The 23018-nt window shown below is 39.7% G+C and overlaps 1 protein-coding gene across 5 annotated transcripts in view; it reads left to right on the top strand.

The window, feature by feature from the left end:
• The window catches only part of LOC145966296 (uncharacterized), a 124420-nt gene extending 105260 nt beyond the window's left edge, over positions 1 to 19160 (top strand). For 4 of the 5 annotated variants that reach the window (XM_083090294.1, XM_083090296.1, XM_083090292.1 and 1 more), the window contains 2 exons: positions 10679 to 11917; positions 12007 to 19160. In XM_083090294.1, the coding sequence (XP_082946420.1) occupies positions 10929 to 11917; positions 12007 to 13252 (2235 nt within the window). In that variant the 5' untranslated portion in view covers positions 10679 to 10928 and the 3' untranslated portion in view covers positions 13253 to 19160. The remainder of the gene's footprint in view (positions 1 to 10678; positions 11918 to 12006) is intronic. The other variant, XR_014437017.1, reaches the window with a different exon arrangement.
• The last annotated feature ends 3858 nt before the right edge of the window (positions 19161 to 23018 follow it).

Raw genomic sequence — 23018 nt, 5'->3', positions numbered from 1 at the left:
ACATTATTAATTGTAGCAAGAGCGAGTTCTTGGAGCGCTCAAAGACTAATTAGACATTCCGGAAACTCTCAGACGTCAATTGATAATGTATACGAATACGCATCGCTTATAAGTCGCGCGTTTAAACGTCTCGTGCGAATCCCCGTCTCTTTGTCGACGGATTAAAATCGCGAAACGCGATCTCGCCCACGCGAAACACGCGTTCCACCGAGCGTACGCAGATTCTCGCTCTGCGACGCGATTTCCGACTCTGCTCTCTTCCCTTTTTTTTTTTTGTTCCGTCTCTCCTTTTTTTGCGCAAAGCAACGGGGCGTCGGCTGGCCGGAACGGCATCGCGGCGCCTCCGCTTTGAGTTTTCCAACCCCTACAATTCCCCGTACACCCCTTTCGTCCCATCGTTTACACCGCCGGCACGACGCGACGTGGCGCACAACAAACGGCGTGCGATATGTTCTCGTATTCCCCCCTTCTCCTCCTCTATCCCGCTCTCTTTCCACCGCCCTTTTCGACGAGACATATCGCCCTTCCTCCCGCACACTCGCGGCAAACGTATTGGCCTTTCCGAACATTCCCCTTTTCCTCCGCGGTTGTTTCGGCCCTTGGTGAAATATTTTAGTCATACCGCACGATATTCGTTACATCGGCCATCGCTGTCTGACGTTTGTTTAGCGGTTTTATCGCCGTTAGTCGAGATCCCCGTATTACGAGAGTAATACCAGCCGGATTTCGGAAATGCTGCTACAAGAGGAAAACGGAGAGAGACGGAGATCCGTGCATTTGGACGATCCGAATCGAGTTATCGCGCGAGACCATTTTCAGAAAGTTACGCGAGTCGGACGATCTCGGTGAATAAATTAGGGGATGATGATGCCGCGGGCGGAATTACACTACGCCACCTCGAATAGCATTCCGAGATGAAGGGAGAGGGAGAGAGAGAGAGGGACGATTCCGCTCGGACTTGGCGGTGAAGCCGTTTGCATCCGGCTGCATATTTCACACGTCGCATGCCCCGCCATATTTGCATCGCGGCCTCGTAATCTCGTTGGAATACAACCGGCCGCGAGACAGACGCCCGTCCGTGTTGCTCGCCAGTTTGCCGTCCCCGAGTCGCTTATTGTCGCTTGTCGTTCCCACGGGAGACGTCGGATCCGGCGGTAGAGGGATGTCTCCCGATCGTAGAATGGCGGCGACAACAACGGAAAAAGCGCCGACAGCATCCGACATTCGCATTCAAAGGGCTGCGCGAGGTTTAACGGCCGTGAATCCCTCCTTGGCTTTATTTAGAGAGCTTGTTAACTTTCCGTTTTGATCGCGATTCAAACGCATCCTTTTGAAATCGGGCTTGAATTATTCACGAAAACAACATGTACAACGCTCGAAGTTGTAGGACTAACGTGTACGTATCGACGACGAGGAGAACAATGAAAACTCTCGCCACGTGTAACAAAAAGGATGTAAAACCGAAAATGAAACTCGGAATGTCAGGAAACGTCGTTTTCGTTGGCAGGACGAGCGCATAAACGTGCACGTACTGTACCGGCTAGTAAATTTTGCAGCAGACGGGAGCTCGTATTCGGAGGCAACAAAAATACGCGCACGTCAGTTTAATTACGGCGCTAATTTAAAAAGTCTTCGCGACGTTAACATTTCTCATTAAGGGGAAGTAACAAGCCGCGCGCGGCCATGAAAGAGACCAAGTCCCCGACCGGGAATAACGAAGTCGCCGTCCGAAATTTCGTCCACAGACAATTATGACGCTGTTTTAGGAACAAAGGTTTCGTAAAAAAGAATCCCCGAAGAAAGTTTCTCCGGTTGCGCGAGGGGAAATATTTAGCTTCGTTATCCGTTGGCGAAACGATCGGGATAATTAAATGAGTTAATTACGCTAAAATAATTTTATAGCATCCGTATAGTATTGTTTTTTCCGTCGAAACTCTTTCCTTCCCAAGAATTTGAGTTTTATAAGAAACGATATTCGAGTTCCTTATACTTAGGGTTTTCTTTTTTTAATCACTAAGTATCCTTTTGATAGCAAATTCTGCGTCCAATTTTATTCACAGTAAATATGTCGAGTGATCCGTAATTTCTGAATTATAGCGATTGAAAGAGAAAAAGAAGGTTTTGGCGAACCAAACTTTGTAGGATTAAAAACTTAATAGACTATATTTTTCAGTTAATTTTTAAAGTTTATAATAGAATTTTAATTTAGAACAAAGTTATAAAAAGATATATAATATATATATATTTTTTTTATAATTAAACAAATTTTTTCATCATCTTAGATGAAAAAAATTTGCAAGAAATGATGATCTCCTTTCGATATTTGCCAGGAAAAGCTAAAACTTTAAATTAAACAGGAGAATCTGCTGTTAAAAGGGCATCCGGGGTGGTTTTGAAATACCCTGTATATTTCCAAGAACGGGAAAGTTAAATGAGTTAATTACACTAACAATTTTATAGTATCCGTATTGTATTGTTTCCTCCGTCAATTACTTTCTCCGCAACAATCTAAATTCCGAAAAACAAATACAAAGAACGATATACTCGATTTTCCTACATTAGTTTTTTTTAAATCATCAAATATCTTTTTTTAACAGTAGATTCTCTGTCCAACTTTTTTTTCAGCAAAAATCTAGTAGTTTTGATTGAGATATCCTATATATTTCTGAGCACGGGAAAGTTAAATGAGTTAATTACACTAACACAATTTTATAGTATCCGTATTGTATTGTTTCTTCCGTCAATTACTTTAAATTACAAGGAATAATATACTCGATTTTCCTACATTCTCTTCTTTTCTAAACCATCAAAAATCAAATATCTTTTAATAATAGATTCTCTATCTGACTTTCTTCTCAGCAAAAATGTCAAGATGTCCATCATTTCCGAATTATAAACGATTAAGAAAGAAGTATTTTTCACAAAATTAAATCAAACTTTAGAATTAAAAAATTAACAAATTATATCTTTTAATTAATTTCAAAGGGAATTATATTTCAATAAAATTTTGCGATTTAGCTATGAAAATGTATAGTGAAAAAATTGAAAACTTGAAAGAAAATGACCTCCACCGACATTTTCACTGAGGAAGAATCGAAAGTCAAAAAATTGGCTGGAGAATCGGCCATTAAAAGGACATTCGATGGTTTTGGAGCATCCCATATATTTCCGAGAACGCGGGAAATGAATATAGTTACTGAATCGATATCTCGTATAAAAAGAGAGAGAAAGAGAGAGCTAGGGAGAGGGAGGGAAAAAGAAGAAAAAAGAAAGAGAGGAAGAAAGAGAGAGACACATTTCATCATTCCGTGATCCGTGCTCGGCGCTCATAATACGACCGCTCACGGGTCAGATTAAATTGCATCTTCGCCGGCTAACGGGCGCATTAAATCTCGTAAGCCCCGTCATGATGGCGGATGGATTCCGCAGCGCAGTTACGTCCGCACGAATTTTCCGCGCGTCGACGACACCCGTCGTCGACTTAACGTCGCGCGACGTCAAGATATCGGCGTCGATGCCGCTGTTTGGCGATTCACCTCGCGAAAGAGAGACCAACGACGCACGTAATGGGGAAATGCGTCGACCTCCCTTTTCTCCCTCCCCCTCCCGCTTGTCCGATTCCGAACCCCCGGGAGTCGCGCGAGGGCGAAGGGCAAGTTCGATGATGATTTGGTAATTTCATGGCTCGACGGAGCGTGTCGCGTTAAAAGCGATCGCCGCCGGATGTCACGCGTCCGCTTTTAGATCACTCAATAAGGTTACGAGAAGGCAACTGCAGACTTCGATCTCGTGGAGGCCGTGGAGGGATGATTTATGGACGTTTCGAGATAAAATCAGTTTCTTCGCTTATTCGCGAAAAGGCGCTCGTCTGAATCGAGTTGCGTATGAGATTTATAAATCTCCGTTTGTGTAAAGAAAATACAGTTTATTTAAATTTTTCACATTTGAGGAAATTTTTTTTAACGTAAAATTAAAATTGATAAGAATTTATTTCACTTTTACTTCGCAAAAATTTCCTCGCCGTTACTTGTATTCACAAACACGTTTCCTCCAACGCGCGTTTATCGATTCTTCGTCGTATCGAAGGAGGTGGAATATTTATTAGCAATTCAATGACGATTAATGACTTGAACTTTGACGTTAATTTATGTGAAATATCGCCTCACGACAACGATCGCGTGAGTACCGCCTCGAGTACCGATAAATAACAGTAAAATTAGCGCCGCGCTATTATCACTATTAGTCGAAGTTATTAGCGTAATTACGGGCGCAACGTAATGCCTATTTGTAGGGTGCATCCGAACACAAATCGCTGACGCTATGCGGCTAACGAACGGCATTTTCGCTACAATTAACTGATAATTCACATTGGCGATAGTTTGAGGTCTTGTTCAATTTTCGAGCATTCTGTGTCCTGTCTGATAATCCCTAATATCAATAGCGAGACACGCTATATATATATATATATATATATATATATATATATATATATATATTCCTGCAAACTTTGCACTCTTTAGCGTCGTTTCGATGATAAATTTTATTTCCGGTTAACCTTTTATTTATTCATCGCCCTCAAATTTAATTAAAATAAAGCCGAACTAAAGAATTTTCTTAATCGTAATTTTTAAGAAACTCCGACCTCCTACCGTTTTTATAAACGATGAAATCTTGAGTTCGCAATCGAATATTATCGCCGTTCTGGTCAGTTTAATTTTCTATGGTTTCTACGATTGCGAGAAAATACGCGGCTTTTCACCCTCGGAAATCAGTCTGTATATTACGTGATTTATTGCACGGGAATCCGTCGCTCGGTTCGCATTTACAGATGTTATCTGTAACTTTGTAATTTTTAGCGCATTTTGTGTGTATGATGTGAAAGATAACGCTTCAAATTTTGAAACTGCATTTAAACCAAGTCGATTCAAAAAAAGCCTAATTAAAGAATTTTAAATTTTTACAAAATTGAAAAAATCGATGTTCTTTTAAATTTTTATAAAATTGAGAAAATCCAAGATCTTAATAAGCTGTAAACTATCGTCAGTTGGCAACCGAATGTTATCATCGTGTTCTAGTCGAATTTATTTTCTACTACTTGCGATTTTGAGAAAATATGCAGCTTTTTCCCTCTCGGAGATTATAATACGTGATTTATTATCGGATATCTGTCGCTCGATTTGTATTTATAGATGTTATCTGTAACTTTGTAATTTTCAACATTTTTTGATAATAACGCTTCAAATTTTAAAACTGCATTTAAACCAAGTTGATTCGAAAAAGCCTAATTAAAGAATTTTAAATTTTTACAAAATTGAGAAAATCGATGTTCTTTTAAATTTTTACAAAATTGAGAAAATCAAAGATCTTTAATAAGCTGTAAACTATCGTCAGTTATCAACCGAATGTTATCATCGTGTTCTAGTCGAATTTATTTTCTACTTCTTGCGATTTTGAGAAAATATGCGGCTTTTTCCCTCTCGGAGATTATAATACGTGATTTATTATTGGATATCTGTCGCCCGATTTGCATTTACAGATGTTATCTGTAACTTTGTAATTTTCAACATTTTTTGGTAATAATGCTTCAAATTTTGAAATTACAATTTAACCAAATCGATTCGAAGAAAGCCGACATTTTTAAATTTTTACAAAATTGAGAAATTCCTTCTAAAAGATCTTTAATAAATGCTCTTTTCATAAACGATAAACTATCGTTGGCAATCGAATGTTATCATCGCGTTCTAGTCGAGTTGATTTTCTACGGCTTGCGATTTCGAGAAAATACATAGCTTTTTCACTCTCAGAGATCAGCCTGTATATTACGTGATTTATTACACGAGTATCCGTCGCTCGGTTCGCGTTTACGGACATTATCGGCGACTTGTCGTCGACGAGGCATTCGGTCCTTTATTTCCCAGCTTCGCGGAAGGAAGAAAAATAGACGTTGCCCCTCGCGGCGCCCCGGGGATCGTTACTTTCCAGATCTCTCTCGGCAAAAGACGGAGGAAGAGGGTCGAGCGGGTTTTCGCGGCGTATCGATTACGGTATTCGGTAATTTTGTGCTCCGCCGGAGCGAGTTGAAAAAAATATCACCGCGCGTTATTTCGACGCCGTCGATTCCCATGGAGGGCTGTTCGACCGGAAATGAAAATCGGAGATACGATTGTTCCCCCGAATTGAGTCCGAAATCTGATTTGATACGTGCGTAAATCCGTTCATCATACGCCAAAATGGAACAAGTTGTTATAGGCAAAAAAAATAATATATATGATAAGTATATCTATTTAATGACGTAATAGGAAATATCTGTTTTTCACTGATAAAGGAGGAAAAAATACTACGACCTCTTATCTACGATATTCTGTCGCAATATGAGGCTTAGTGCTGTCTAAAATTTTGGTGAAATTCTCTACCCTGAAAATTTGTTTACTCAACGCGAGAGCATGCTTGTCAAAGGCGAGGGAGATGCTTCCGTGAGAAGGGTCGTTACAAAATGAAGGGTGGTAAAGGATCAAATTCGCTGTTCGATTTGCGATCGATCGATCGCAACGCCCGGTAATTCTAGACTCTTCGTTGGAGCACGGCTTACATTAACAAAAAAGAAAGAGGCAAAAAAATTGGCTTTCGGTATGTGAGCATCTCCCATGTCATCCCCTATCGACGTTATTACATCGGGGGTTAGAAAAAAAAAAAAGTAAAAACGCCCAATTTTTGGTCTTTTGCTTTTTTTATAATTTAATTTGAATAATAAGAATAATTAAATAATATATTTATGCGATTAGAGAGAAAATGTGTGATTTCCTTTTTTTCTCTACGTCACATACACATACAAATATACGATTATTATTATTATAGACTATTGTTATATTTATACAAGTTAAGGACGAAATTTCTTTCGACTTTGATATACTCGAAGAATCGATTAAATCGTATTTGAATGACATTAGAGTACCATTTCTCGCTGTTACGATCCTCTGCGACTTGCCAAGGGAATAACTGCGAATCAAAGTTAATTGAATTAGTAGTTGGTGCTTTCTCGCAACGAAAGAAAGTCCTTCCCTTTATGACATTTCCGCGATTTAAAGGAAAGATAATAAAATTGCTCGCATAATAATATATACAGTTTGTAGATAAAACACATTTTACGAAACACTCTGTATACTTTACATAAAATTCTATTTATATGCGTCTGACTGCATTCTACAGTCTTCGAGCATTTTCCACTTTTAATTTTCCAGAAATTTTGTGTCGCAAATATCTTTCTCTTTTCAGGAAACATTCGCAAGGGAATGGAAGTAAAACTCGTAAAGCACTCCACGCGTTTTGTGCATTCTACCGTAATTCTTCCTTATATTTTTGATCAAGTATCTAACAATTGTATCGAGGAATTTACGTAACAGTTAACTTCCACGTTCGCGAGATCAGCAAAGAGGGGCTTCTCGATACTCGCCCACTCGATCTCGAGTCTTTGTAAGTCGCGCTGTAAGTCGAAAATGAAGATACCAGAGGCTGCTGCTTGCTTTTACCTTCGTCTGAAGAGGCAGGAATAAGAGGCCGTAGAGTCTCGGAACACGCTCGAGGAGTCGGAAGAGACTCGGGTCCCGAGGAACTTTAAGGAACAATTGCGCACTACACACCGCAATTCTTATTTCAGTCGTTGTATATTCGTTCGCGCAACACTCAATACCGCCAAGTTTATTATTAGATTAGGTCTTACAAGAGTTCCTACTATGTTCTCTCTCTTCGCCGGTATTTATGAAATGAAAACAACGCGACTTGGAATTGCTCTCTGTAACTCGGTACAAAGTAAAAGTACAATCGAGGCAACTGTTAATTTTTATCCTTTTCTCACATTGTTATCTTTACTCTATTAATTAGATCATTGGCTAAATGGCTAATGGCTCTAACACGCCTCGTAAACAAGTGATTGGCCGTCTCTGGAAATGTACAAAATCCATCCGATCGGAAGCCCGTGTTCTCTCGGTCGATGAAAAGATTGGCGGAAATTCTCGTTCTTGAGGCTTTGTGCCGCGTCTCGTAAGTCGAGGACGAAGATGCCGTTCCAACCGTAGAAAGAGGGACCTCAATCCCATTCGAATCCGATTCGAATAACCTTTCAGTAACGTTTCTCTTCCTCATCTCTTCCTCCCCGTCTCTTTGTTCGCGCGCCGTCCTCTTGTTTCCCGGTAATTAAACGTGGGGATCGATGTTAATTAAATTATCCCTACGTGTTTGACGCGTGATGTGACGGTTCCCCGACAATGAGAGATACGCCACGTCATATATAATCGATATAGTTGCCCGATTATTCGTTAGTCGCACACCGTCACGTGTAATCGTGCAACTATGATACATATATTGACGCAAAATTATTACAAAGTGTACATTTCCATTTCATCGTTATTTGGTTACAACATCGTAGAATTTTTTCGGGATTTTTGCGAGAGATTTCGGATTGATCTATTAAGGAAAAATTGTAAAAGTGGCGGGATAACAAGATGACTGTCGATAATCGTTTCCACTTGATCGCGCGTATTAATGATACAGAAGAGAATTCAAAATATCTCGGGATTTCAAGCATTTTTTAACTTTATACGGCATTTCAACTGTCCCGCCCAAATGTATTATTCCTTTGCTGATAACAGTCATAACAGTTAAAATGACGATTCGCCATTTCGAATGGATGCTCTCAGCGCCGTTTAGCTCTTCCAGCCTCTTTCGCCTCGCTTTCATTCCGTTACCGGGAAGTATTTCTTCCCATTTCGCCTCCGTCGGGAGTGAAATTTCTTTCTCCAAATGGCGGGAACAATTAACGAAATAGCGCTCGAATCGGCACGACCACTAAATTTAATCGCGACATTATCGTTACGATTTTAACGTGACCATTGAAGACGTCACTCACTCCGTTTTTAAGGATCTCTTGAAAGAGCTTACTTAATCCTACTATTTTCTGGGACAAACGGATCATCTACTTACATATATCGTTGATATGAAATGGAAGAGAATCGCAGGATGTCTGAGAAGGCGAGTTGAATGAAATATTAAATTCTTTCATCTGCGAAGAAAAACTGTTGAAAAGTCCCTTCGTCCTACGACTCGTCCGTTTCTCTTTTTTTTTTTTTTCATTTTCAGTTCTCATTTCCATTTCGAGCGGCGGGAGAAGAAGCGCATTTCAACGTTTCGCATTCGATATTTACTGCTTGGCCGCGAGACGCAATTTTACAAGAACGCTCCTTTAAAGGCGCTCCTTTAAGGGCGCTTTTTTAAGAGCGCTCCTTCGCGCGCGCAAAGCGAATGTCGGCGGTTTACCAGCGAGCTATTCGGATATTTCTATCTCCCTTTCTTTCCTTCCTCTCTCCTTCCCCAAACTCGACAATTCACATCCTCGATGAAAACGTTGCCGACTAAACGAGCTCGCGATTCCGAGGGCGAGCGCGAAGAAGTGGAAGAAACGAACGAACGAACCTTCTAGTGTCGCTGTCGTTTTTTGCTACCTTTTCGCGTTTTTTCCTGCGCGATTCTTGCCGCACCAGATTTCTCATTTACGTGAAGTTTACACAGTATCAGGTACACCAAGGAGGAAAAGCTCGACGATAATTTGCGAGCACGTTGAAAGGAACGTGATTCGATAAAATGTATATCTAATCGTAATATTGATTTAGAAACTTGCGATTAATATGTAGGATAATTTTCTAGATTGCAGAAAATTATTATATAGTATCCCCATAATTGGTTTAGTTTATATAACGTATATATTTTTCTACGTTTTATTCAGAATTCGATATTTAATAATAAATAATTAAAAGCATTGCAGTTAAAGTAAAACTAGAATAAATAAAAATAATTGGTTGTGATACACATGATATTACATGAATCGTCGAATGGTTTGTCAAGATCATATCCGCATCGTTTGCGTTTTCTATCGAAACATTGCAGTAGCGATTTTAAAGATGCGGGAAAAAATTGTACGCGCGGTTACGACGGGGAGGTCAGTCGATATTGGATTCGAAACGTCCGAGATCGGCAATATCCTTCAGATCTTTGCATTCCTCGACGGTGAAAGGCCTCTGTGCCGGGATAAAGCCACGAAGAAGCGGAAGGTTTTTGCATGCGACGCCGCACAAGCTCGCTCGATATTCCGATATCCTGATATCGGGAGTGTTTCTCCTCACGACGTCCTCGCCTCCTCCTGGGATACACATCCTCTCTTCATGGAATTTATTATCCGCCCTCAACCTGCGCTCTCGCCACATCGAGAACTCCCTGGAGATCACCTTACCGGGGATTCGGCAGTTTCCACGATGGCTATGTTTTATCGTGGGACTCTAGACAGAGGGAAAATCCTGATCCAGCTAGGAAGTCTAATAGTTCTTTCGTTTGCGGGGAAACCCACGAGAGACTAGGTTCCGTAATCGGTTGTCATCGGTCATAGTGGAATTGATAAAAAAAAACTTACGCGAATAGAAATGCTATTTTTCGAAACAATGCGTTGCGAGTCATTAAGAGCGAGGTTGTTTGAGATTTATTGCTCTTGTGAATTAATTTTTGTATTTATTGCATGAATTTCACTGAATATTTTATAAATTATTTCGATTTCTTTTTGTGTTTTGTCTAATCGTTTATTACGTCATAATTCAAAATTAAGTAATTCATTAGTTTATTTATCTTATTGTTGCAGATTTGCTTTTCGATATTATCTGCAAGCTGATGTATCTTGGCGACGGTGGATTCAGCTCCGCATCGGCTCGATCGAAGTACCGCAGTCTCCCTTCAGCGATGGTGAAGGGTCAGTGCGCGTGACTAGTGGGTTAGCGAAAAATGCGATAGAAACGGAGGAGTACGTAAGATCGTGCTGTAAGAAGAAGAAGAAGAAGAAGAGGTACAAGAAGGGAAACGAGAGGGAGTTTATCGCCGGATGAAAGAGCATCATGTGCTCAATCGTACCAGCCTGGTGGCGGTGGGCTGCCCTTCTCGGGACGATGCTGCTGCTGTTGCTATCTTGGGGGGCGGGTGCAGCAGAGGGCTGCCCGAGTATGTGTGCATGCAAGTGGAAAAGCGGGAAAGAGTGGGTAGAGTGCGCGAATCGTAGTCTCAAGGGATTACCGCAGGGTGCCCGCGAGGAAACACAAGTGCTCGACCTTTCTGACAATCAGTTGGTCAACCTACCGGCGGAATGTTTCTTTGTACTCGGCTTAATTAACCTCCAACGGCTCTATTTGGGTAGATCTCACATTGTCGAGATTGCCTCTCAGGCGTTTGTTGGACTGGTCGGCCTGGTAGAATTGGATCTGTCCGAAAATAAAATCAAAGAGGTGCCCACGGATACGTTCGCATCTTGTACAAGTCTAATGAGACTTACATTAAGCGGAAATCCGATTAAAGAGATTCGCCAAGATGCGTTTCGTCGTCTGATGCACCTGACTTCTCTGGAAATTAGCAAATGTGAAATAAAAGTCATCGAGCAAGGCGCTTTTGAAGGTCTTCAGTCACTAGAGTGGCTTCGTCTGGATGGCAATCGACTTGTTTACGTGCCTGATCACACTTTGCCGCTAGGGGGAAATCTCAGGGGACTGAGTCTTCATAACAATCCGTGGCAATGCAACTGCAAGTTGAGAGTAATGCAGGCCTGGCTTAAGGAATCAGCTCCGGGAGCTCCGCAGGAATCTGAACCAGTTTGCGAGTCTCCGGAGAGACTGCACGGTAGACAAATCAAGAGCCTCAAGATCAACGAACTGGCTTGTCTGCCTCGTATCGATCTTCAAAATCGTTTAGAGATTTATGAAGGCGGGAATGTTACTCTGACATGCAATGTTCACGCGATACCTACTGCCAAAGTCATCTGGTGGTTTAACGGAGAACCATGCGAATTGCAGAATGAGAATGATTCTGTAGCCAATGGGATTTCCGCGTTTCCAAGGTAAGTGACTTTTATATTTTGGATTTTTAATTCGAATCTCTGTTTATATCTATCTCGTCTCGAATCGTATTCTCTCAAATTGATTGCAGATATATTTATCGACAACGAGGCGGGACCAACATGAGCAGCACGTTGTTTCTTTACTCGGTCGAATCGTTCGATGAAGGTACTTATAGTTGCATTGCGGAGAACAGTGCAGGTTCTACGGTGGCAAACCTCTCTCTCTTCGTGCTCTTTCGCGAAAAATCCACCGTGGAGCCGCCCTTCGACAATCCCGGTTCCGGCTACGTGGCTGCGATAGCGGCGGGCGCACTAGTAGGCACTCTCTTGGCATTGGGATGTCTGATAGGTAGTGTAATATATTGCGCAAAGAAACGACGTCGCGACCGGAAACGCAACTCGAAGGCCTTGGTGACTCAAAGCAAATCAGTGCTGCCGATCACAAAAGATACCACTAGCGGCTCTTGTCGAAAGGGTAACGGCAGTTTGATCGGCTTAGAGCATCAGCAGATGGTTTCATATACCGAACGTGAAATCAACCGAGCAGCTACTTTGGAGCATCGAGAACACTCTAGGAATGCGTATCCGATGGCAAGTCCGGTCGCTAAGTACCTGACCGAGCCAGATTTGATTAATGAGGTGCCTGAAAGCACCGAAGTGGGTTATGGCCAGTTATATGGACGGCATCACCAGCGAGTCGGTGGTGCTGATCGACAAATCTTGGAATACGACTCGGGCTATCCGCTGCAGCCCGATCTACGACCGCCGCCAGTTTTACCGCAGATGAGTTACCTAGATCAGGACGGCTATCCGCTGAACTTTGGTCTGCCTAAGATCTCTTTCAGCACCGCTAGCACTTTGCCTAGGCTTCGGCAACGAATGACGGAGCCTGGCTCGGCGGCTGCGCCGGCGGCCAGGTATTCGCGCGAGGCAGAGTTTCTCGCGAGGTCACCGGGATATGACCCTGTTTTACCACGAACCGATGCCAGGTACACCGCTGAGGGCTATCCCTTTCCGCTGCACCAACAACAGCAGCAGCCGTTGCAATCAACAATGCAGCCGCCGTCTCTACCGATTCAGCCGGTCGAGCAACCAATTCAGCAACAGCTACCCATTCAATCGCCGGTCTCACCAGTCTTCCCGGAAGTACCCTTCATACCGTCACCTCCGGCGGCTTACAGGGGTGAAACCACCCCTTTATCGCCGAGATCCCTTCTCGGAAAGACCGCTCGCGAGGCCGCAGCTGCCGCTGCCGCGAGGGCAGAGGAACTGCAACCACCAAATCATCCGGAAAGTCCTGACGAGGGTTACGTGGGAGACGCTATGGACGTTTGAAAAATTGCCAATGGCGATAAGGGAAATAATCGTCAGGTCTGAAAAGCGTGGAAGATACGTTTCTGGTCTATCGTTGAATAAGATTGACGTTCACTTTTTGTAATTCTATCCAACCTTCGTTTTCTATGAATCTATACTGATGAAAAAATTGAATGGATCGATTTATCTGCAAAAAGTCTACTGCCGTTTAACTTACTCGAAAGTGAAAAGATAGAAAAGGTAGTATTTTATACGATTATGTATTTTCTTATTCAAAGAAATAATCATTTATTAACTGATCTTTGCCAAGAAAAATTTCTACTTTGGAATAATAAATTAATTTTAACGATTAATGATTACGCACAAATATTTGATTATTTTTTCTTTCTTTCTATCTTGATCGTTTTATTTATAAGGAAATTAATTTGAGAATAAAACTATATTAATTTTCATTAATTTGCAAATTAATAAAATAAATTAACATAGAATTTCACAAATTTTCATATATATCATCGATGAAACATTCATTACGGTTTAAGAAAGAAGATAAGATCTCTTCTCAATCTTTTTGTTCAACATATTGATTCAACAGCAAGAATAACGAAATACTTTTCATATTTCATAAATTTTTACAATCTCCTTCCACGCAAGTCAAACGTCAAGCATGAAGATCTTAACGAAGCTACGAACAATACGAATTACCGACATCAAGGAGGAAATCTGTCCTCGTCACGCTACCAGATTAATTCGCGGAGGATAACAGGGTCCAGGATGTGATTGGCGGAACATGGCCGCCAGAGACGGCGCGAACAAAGGATTCGTCCTGAGGGTAGAGACGTAATAGATTAATCAGAAGGCATGTCACGAATGTCGTCGCGGTGCACAATCCTCGTCAGTCAGGAAGGATGACGAAGGAGGTGTTCGCTCTAGGACAAGGCAATCCTCGAATTCGAGGGAAATCGACTCCGAAAAATTTACGAATCGCATTTAAATGCAGAGAGTGCTTTTTCGGACATCAAAATGGCGACCGGATTTATTTAAACGGCTTGTCGCGTTTGTGAAATACGGCGTCGTTCTTTGGACGCGCTCCAAGGAGAAACGTTCGGCCGTGTTGAAAAGGAACCAAGATGGCGTGACTGATCCTTAAAGTGATAGATAAATGTTTGGCGGACTCGATGGAGTGAAACGCGTCTCACCGGACCTCGAAGGCGCGCTTTTAGCGTTGCACGAGCAGAAACGTGACTGGTGCTCAAAGCGGCAGCTCCGATAGGACCCGCTGAGAAAATGTGAAATTAATTAAATTTAATTGTTCATGTCGATCCCGTAACCGTTAAAATCTGCGATGAATCGGTAATTGCGAGATGAGCGAATCGAAAAAATATAATGGTAAGAAGAGAGAATTGTCCTTAATAGTAAATATCACATATATTTCATGAAATATTTACATTATGAGTTTCAATGTATTGTTTTGCAATTCTCATAAAATTGTTTTGCGAAATCTTAAACAGCTTTTTATCATATCGAAAAGATAAACGATCGAAACTTATATAATTTTTCTTTTTTTAGATAACAAAAACGATCCGTATGCTTCAATCATTCTTAGATTACTTTGATATTATTTGTGATCGTTAATAGCGCTACACACACTTTATATATATGGGATGCTTGTGATTCAGAAATCTGCTCAAGCCACTCTCGCATCCTTCGACAGCACTTTGTTTTAAATTTATGAATATTATTTGTTTCGATTGCGTGAGGTGATTCTCGATCTTGGCGTTTCAAGCGGAGACGCAATTGTAGCGATTCTGCTGTAGTGATAATAATGTTAACTTGGTGTTTAAGACTGGTGAACTGTGCGAGATTAGGAGGCCTCAATGGCGCTCGACCTGATGTACAGATACCGTTGAATGTACAGGGTGTATTCTGAAAAAATGATATATACCAGAATCGAGTCAGTGAGAAATTTATGCATCTTGGGAAATAATTTATTAATATTACGAGTCTTTTTTTTCTTTTAAAGGTAAATCAGAACTTGAGGATTAAAAATTTAATATAACGTAGTTTAATTTACTATCGTGAATTTTATTTCTCAAAATTTTTAAAATTTACCTAAATTATTTTCATTTTACATTGTTTTTTTCCGTCGCAAAATTAAGTTTACATTCTACCGAAGAAAATCTTGCAGATTAATCTCACAGCTCCTGGGAATAGAATACGGTTTTTTTGGGACGCCCTGTATACCTATATACATATGCGTATATATATAAATATATATACACACAACACACAGATAAATATATACATATTATATGGCGCGACTAAAACACTAAGGAACGAAAACTGGTGAAAGTAGTTATTTTTTAAAGGTGTCTTCGAAATTTTGCGATTCGAGCTGGCTTCGCTCTCCCAAATAATCGACTTACGATTAATAAAAATTGTGTAATGAAAATGATTGACGTTATTTCTGCACGAGAAAAAAAGCCGAGTCAATAACCTTTGTAAAATTTGTAAATTACAATGATGCTTTATAAAATGCTGATGGGTTAATGACAAATGATCATACGCATCCGAGAAAGAGCGTCAGAGATCCTTTCAGAAGTACTCGAGGACGAGGAAACTGGTTTCCTTTCCGTCGCCGTAATCACGATGCGATTCACGGATGAACAGTGTTTGCCTTCCAGTCTGGCGATTTACAGGATATAGAATCCTGCCTGCGTCCTTTAAGTTTCGTCGTTGAGATAACTCGAAATTTGCGTCTTTGCTTTCGAAAGTTTCGTATATAACAATATTTCATTCGAGACAACGTACTAATTTATTTACCCTTCTCGAAATTTCAAGCGAAGAGAATGTACGAAAAGAAGAGGGATCTCTAGAGGTCAAAATTATTTGTTTTTAATTAATTAATTAATTAATTGTCGCTTTAAACTAAATTAAAAATCAAGCGCTTTTTTCAAGCGAATCAAATTAAGTAAAAAAAGGAGATAATATGAAATTAAAATTATTTCTTTTGCAATTAAACAAATGTTTTTATTTAAAACAAATGTTTTTATTTAAAAAAATTATCATGCAAACATTCTTTTAAAGGAAGGCAATTATAAAATTTTTGTTAAAAATAATAATCGAGTTACATTTAAATTTGATTGTATAATATTTCGGAGTTGGTTAACTTTTGAAACTCTATATATCGAATTTTAGAAGCAAACGCAATTTTACGCAGTGACGAAATCCTGCAAAGGTAGTTTCGCATTCGTCGTTTAATTAGAACTTTTTAAACGAGCTTGCTAACGAGGATAACTTCGACGCGTGGTCAATTTTACGAATTTCAATTAATCATCTATGAATGGGCAGGCCATTAGGCCGTGTTTTTGACAAAAATGCAGTAATGTGGCAATCACTAAAACCTTCAATTTAATTAAATTTATATTCGATGAAAATTGATCAAGTTTCCATCGAGAGCGTTTTGAAAAATATTACACATATATGTACATACATTACGTTATATTTTTTATCTAATTTGTCAGCTTTTTATATTTTTATATTTTTTATCTAATTTCTCTCTTTACATCTCATAAATGAGTACTTTATATATATTCTTTGTTCTTTTGTAAGATGAATGTAAAAACGTCAAATATCGCGTTTTAAGTGCTAAGTATTTAAGAAATTAAATAATTAAAAGCGTACGCCGTTAATCACCATTTCCTGAAAGAACCTTCTTAAAGAACCTTCTTTAAAAGACTTTGTGTGTCTGTGGTTTGAATAAATAATATCGTTAAATCCAATTAAATTTCGCAAGAAAATGTAAATGCTTTTTTTTAGGAAAGAGCTTTTTTATGAAAGTAATTATTCCATTTAACAGTTTAAAATTTAATAGTATAGAAATAAAAACGAATTTTATTTTCGACATTCTTTAAATAGAACCAATTTTTTGATATCACATTTTTCATAGGCGAAATTTTTCATAGATCTCTCTAGATGTGCTTCATGCATATTTATTCGCGTCGATTAAAATCCGGCGAAAGAAAAATAAAAATGCAACACAATCGGAAACAATTTTTCTCCCGGGGAAAAAATCTAAACTAGCAAATTTTTGACTCTTTTTTCCATTTTCACTTCGACGTTGTTCTTTCGAATCGTTTTTTCGTAGGTAAAAATTTATCATCGCAATCTGTCGCTTCCTTCGTACGTATTTATTTATTTTCGTCGAATTGACGGAGCAAGCGCGGGAACAAGAAAAACAGCAGCAAAAGTTTAACGATCTTGCTCGCAGGCGGTATTGCATTTCGCTCGTTTGCGGCTCGTCCGAATTAAATGGATCTCTCTTTTTCCATCGATCTTTTTTTTACTTCTCATTTGTCCCTTTACGTGTCTCGCGCGCGCGCTAATTATAACCACCGAGACCGCGGCTTGTTTAGTAACGATCTCTTACTTTTTGCGAAAATGTATCGGAAAGTTTTCCCAGATTTTCCACGCGAGAATCCGCAAAGACACATTTTACAAGAAATGTATTTCACAAAAACGATAACACGGACAAAGAGAAAGAATCGTCTCTCCTTTCATAGAGATTTTGCAGAAATTATATTCTAATCCTCTTCGACTTTTAATATTTTCAATGTCTATATGCAGCCAGGGGAATATTCATTTCCCACAGAAACAAAATTTTGCCCCGTTAAATCGGTCGAATTAAATTTCGCAAGGAAATCATACGCGCGGAATTTCATCGTATAAAGGCTTAACGTTCCGAGATCGGTCGTGAATATTAATCGGCTTTCTCCTCCACTCGCCGACTCGCGCGGTGAAACATTCACGCCGTGGAAAATCTCGCGAGGGTGGGTGGGAGATGGAGGAGGGGGGAGGGAGGAGGACTCGTCCTATTAACTTCCTTCGCATTCGCAATGCGCTACGATGCTTTCCGGTAAATGTAATCACACGTCGATGCATTAATCAGCCGTCCGACGAAACTCCCGTAATTCCATCCGTCGGATGCACGTCAAAAGTTAAGGGTAGCAACAGCGAAACGGCAGACTTTACCATCTATTAAATGGAAAACATCCCTCCGGGATCTTCTCCATTCGCGAGAATTGTTGTATACGTTTAATTCCTTTTCGATATATATTTAAATATTTTACATTTTAGATCTCTTGTAGTGATTTGGAAAATATTTAAAATATTTAAAAGGATCGACCGTTATTTATTAACAATATAGAGCGCAAATAGTCAGTCGATCTTGCTTTCATTCGTCCTTACTCTTATATAGAGCATCTTGGAAGAATAATATTTCCTTTCTCCTTCTCTTCTTTGTAACAAGTTGCTAAGTTCGTGAATTCTCATGTTGCGAGATCGATAATAACAAGAGCGTGTATGTGACAGGAAGATGGTGAAAGACGAAAAGAAAAGAGAGAGAGAGAGAAAGAGAGAAATAGAGGTAGAAAGAGCGAGAGAGAGAGAGAGAGAAAGAGAGAAGCAACATTAAGTATACACGAGAAAATGAGGGCCGAAGCCACACTCGAATCGATCTCCTTCGAAACCACCCAATACTCCCTTCTCACTTTACCCTCCCTTCTCCCTCCTTTTCTCGACCGTAAAACTCTCTTCCGGAGAGTTACGACTCTCCGACGCTCGCAGACACAATCTTGCATATATGGACATACGCATACACCCTCGTTTATGTACTTACACACCAACACACCCATACAGTTTCAGGTACACATGATGTTCCGAACGATTGAGCAATACGATTTGTATTACCGTGTATAACGTAATGTATTCGATTCTGCACATGTCGTACGTACTTTGGATGTAGCGAAGGATTTTTCACGACTGATATGAGATTAAAGGAATAAAGATAGCTTTTGTATTAAAGTCCTCAGGTTTTCTTTTACCACGCGCTTCACATACACCACGATCCCGTTCCCGTTTTCGTTTTAGCTTTCCGGGGAGATGGGGTGAGAGAGAGAGAGAGCAAAGGATTATGTAAGGATTCTTTCACGAGCAATCCCTCGACCGGCAAGAGTATCATGGTGACGTGAGATTACGAAAAGTATCTATTTCCTAAAGTTAAAAGTTTGCGTATTGACATAATATCGATACTGAAACGATAGTTCAATTTCAGTTTTTCATCTGTACTAAAATATTATACAAAGTATGTGTTATACATCCGCCATTTATTTTTTTACCTTACCTTTTACGCCATATAAATTCTAATTTAAAAATTAAAGAAAAAAATCTCTCATCTGACATATAATTATATTATCTTGATTAATGTAGACATTTAATATACGAAATTATTTAGGAAAATCGTTTAAAATAATATGTATTACAATCTTTTTGTTTCCAAGATATTTGAAAATTTATACTAATCACATAAAATTATATAAAATTATTCTATTAAATTATTTCTGTTGAATACCTAATATTTTAGTAGTTAAAATACATTAAAAAATTAATCTTTGCATGACAGCCATTCTGACAGCCAATATGTTGTAAACTCATGAGAAGAGTATATTACAATTTTATATTTTTAAAAAGCAATATATTAAATTTGCTTGCATTAAACTCTCACGTTAAAATCACTCACGTTGCTATTATAGGGGTATAAAGATTGGACGAAACTAAAAAATGGAGTTTCTGAATTATTTTGTAAATTATTTTATAAAAAATTATATTATTTTATCATAAATTATGCATATACTATATTTTCTTAATTAATAAAAAATAGTAATTAGTAATTTAAGTTAATCAAATTGCTTTACTCAGAAAATGCTGATTGCAGCTGTTATTTTGAATTCTTTTATTCATTTGTTATTTGCAAAAATATATAATATTGATGTAACAAGATATTTAAATAAATTGTTGAAATGATCTTGCGACAAACACGTGCAATATCGGTCAGCGGAAGCATTACATTGCAAATTGTATGCTCGGGAAGGTAATCGTGCGAAAGAAGCGCGACAGAATAAAAGGATTTAGAGAAATAAACGGACATGATACGAAAACATATGCACACGTAATTCGCGAGGTATTTTCAACTCGTTCCAGTTTCCTCGTATTCCTCCATGATTTCGCGATCTTCGTTTAACCCGTTAGCATTCAAAAATATCAGACTTCCCTGGTTATACGCCAAGGACTACTTTTAACTTGCCGCTATCACAAAGGAAAACTACAAAGTAGCTTATATCCGGCATCCTCGGGAAGATCTCCGAGGAAACTTAGGAGAGAAAGATAAAAAGTTTTTCTCCTCCTCTGTGTGCAGGTAAGTCTAATTTATACAAGAAAGAGAAAGATGGATAATCAAAACAAATGATGTTTTATCGCGGCACAAGTATAATTTTTAAAAAGTGTCACGATGAGAAATTACTAGGATCTAGAGCGATGGCTCGTGTATCACATATGGCGCAATTATTTGTCGCTAACCAACGACGCTAATCGATGACACGAACTCGCCTCGCGTTATTCTCTCGGGATGAATCCGACATTTTATTAATGTCGCCGGTGGAGTTTTAATTATGAATACGAACGCGCGTTGAATGCGGTATCACGCTTAATATGTATTGAAAGAGATGTTATCGTATATAATATTAGAGCATGCGCGCGATATGTGCCGCGTATCCGCTAATGTAACTGAAAGTTTAATCTCGGAGCTAATAGAGCGAATCGTAACAAATATTTCATAGCGAGTATAATCCATTATAGTCGCTTTCATATATTCGCAATGAAAACATTTATTGTTCGCGCATCGCGCGGATATATTTTTTTCTCCCCCCCATCTATATATTTATATTTTACTTTTATTTTCCATCTATATATTTATCACGCAATTGTATCTACGCATTGTGCGCGCGTGCGTATGTGTACGTGTGTGCATGTGCGTTATTCTACAATTCCAAGAAAATATTTCTACGAACCGCGAAAATAAAATTTATAATGAAAATAAAGTTGAAAGCAAAAATAAAATTGACGACGCGGAAATGAAATTCATCCGTAAACTCCTCCGGATCGCGAAGGCGCCCGCAGGAAAATGTCACGAGACTCATAGTGAAATTTCGCGTAATCAATGTTCTTTCGCTTCGACTCTCCTGGAAGTTACGATACGATATGAAATTTCGCAGAGCAGCATGCGTATTTAATATCATATTTAATTAAGTTTCGTGATCTCGCCCTTTAGCAATGGAAACATTTGCCGCTTATAATTTCCCGAAGTTCCGCGAGCACCTCTTCTTCTCTTTTTTAATAATTCATGCATGTTTGGTGTAGCTTGTTGTTACTTTACGCGGAAAGAATTTTACATTTTGCCGCAGAGAATAAAATTCGCGGCTGCGTAACGACTGCGATGGCGAAATTCACTCGCGGAGGGAAATGTGCGAGACTAGCGCGCAGTCGATAATCTTTCACTTCGACGCTCTTCACGGCAGGCTGAGTCGCTTCCGACGACGCAGGAAGACGAGGGCGACGCTTCTTCTTCGCGTACCGTGAAAATAATTGGACAATTTTTGGTCGTTACATCGCCGATTCCTTGAGGAACTCGCGCGTATTTAAAGAAAACTTTCCAGTTTCGCGGGAGCTCTTGTTCTCGTGAGAGAGACTCAACCCCGGGCTCGGGAATCGTTCAAGCGGGTTACGTTAATATCCTGACAAATGGGACGAAGGGAAACGAAGCATCACGACTACTCTGCAAGATAATTGAATCGATCGAGAGGAAACCGCCGCGAGAGTTCTGCAATACTTAACAATCTTGTCGAGACTTGAGCCCGGACTAGAGCCGTATTAAAACGGAAGCTACTAAAGGGAGAGAATATAAGTCGAAACAAATATCATCGAGCGACCCAGTTTTAAATAACATCCATATTCCAAACTACGAACAATGGCCAAATAATAATTGTCGAGCTTGTGAATCAATAATGATGAAAAGGATCTGAAAAACAATTAACGAGAGTCAGCGTGAATCAGTATTTAAAAAATTCATCGTTGCTTACTATGAATTAACACGCGAAATGCATATATGTGCATTGTTATACGAGCTCTTTTCCAATATATTCGCCAATTATTTTGCAAAACATACCGGTCTTTCCCTCGTACGCGATAAAGGCAACATGCAAATTTGTAAACAAACGGAATAATCAAGTCGGCTTGCGTTAAATTACTTTGCGTTAAATAAAATTATGAATTCATGCACCCAATCGCATGCCCGACTTGTCGCGACGCCCCAAATCGCGTATCCGGGGATTTTGTGAAATTTGACGAGTTCGACGATGAGGTCGGACGAATCGTCGCGAATCCGCTAATCCGCAAAATTCCGACACGACAGGTGTCAACGACGTTTAAAATCTCTCATCTCTTCGCAATCTCCCTCTTAATCGTATCGAGATCGATTATCCGGATTATTTCGCGAAATTTGTAATGCAAATCTTATTAAAATGGTGTTTAATGGACAAGCAAGAAGTTTAATGGCAGCATCGACGAGACAAAATGGCGATTCGCGGAAAATTCGTTGCAAGCGCGACGCATGACCGAAATTTCCCGTAATAATTTCTTGGCGACGCGGAAACGCCGGACGAGTTTTACGACCCTCTGATCCCCCTTCGCCACGAGCTATTTAACCTCCCTATTTCTTTCTCTTTCTCTCTCTCTTTTTTCTTCTCTTTTTATGGATATTAAATCTCCGCCGGAGTCTGTTGTATCGAGCAGTCGAAAGTCGCGGACTCTCAACCGGTCCGGAACACGGAGCACCACGTCCGATCGTTCTGCAAGAATTATAAGGTCGCAATTTTTAACGCGCATGCCGTAAAAAAAA

The sequence above is a fragment of the Camponotus vicinus genome, unplaced genomic scaffold, assembly GCF_025532165.1.
Source record: "Camponotus vicinus isolate PSW18456_S1 unplaced genomic scaffold, iyCamVici1.0 SCAF_2, whole genome shotgun sequence".
Taxonomy (NCBI): domain Eukaryota; kingdom Metazoa; phylum Arthropoda; class Insecta; order Hymenoptera; family Formicidae; genus Camponotus; species Camponotus vicinus.
Note: the sequence above shows the minus strand (reverse complement) of the source record. Positions and strands in the feature narration are given on the sequence as shown.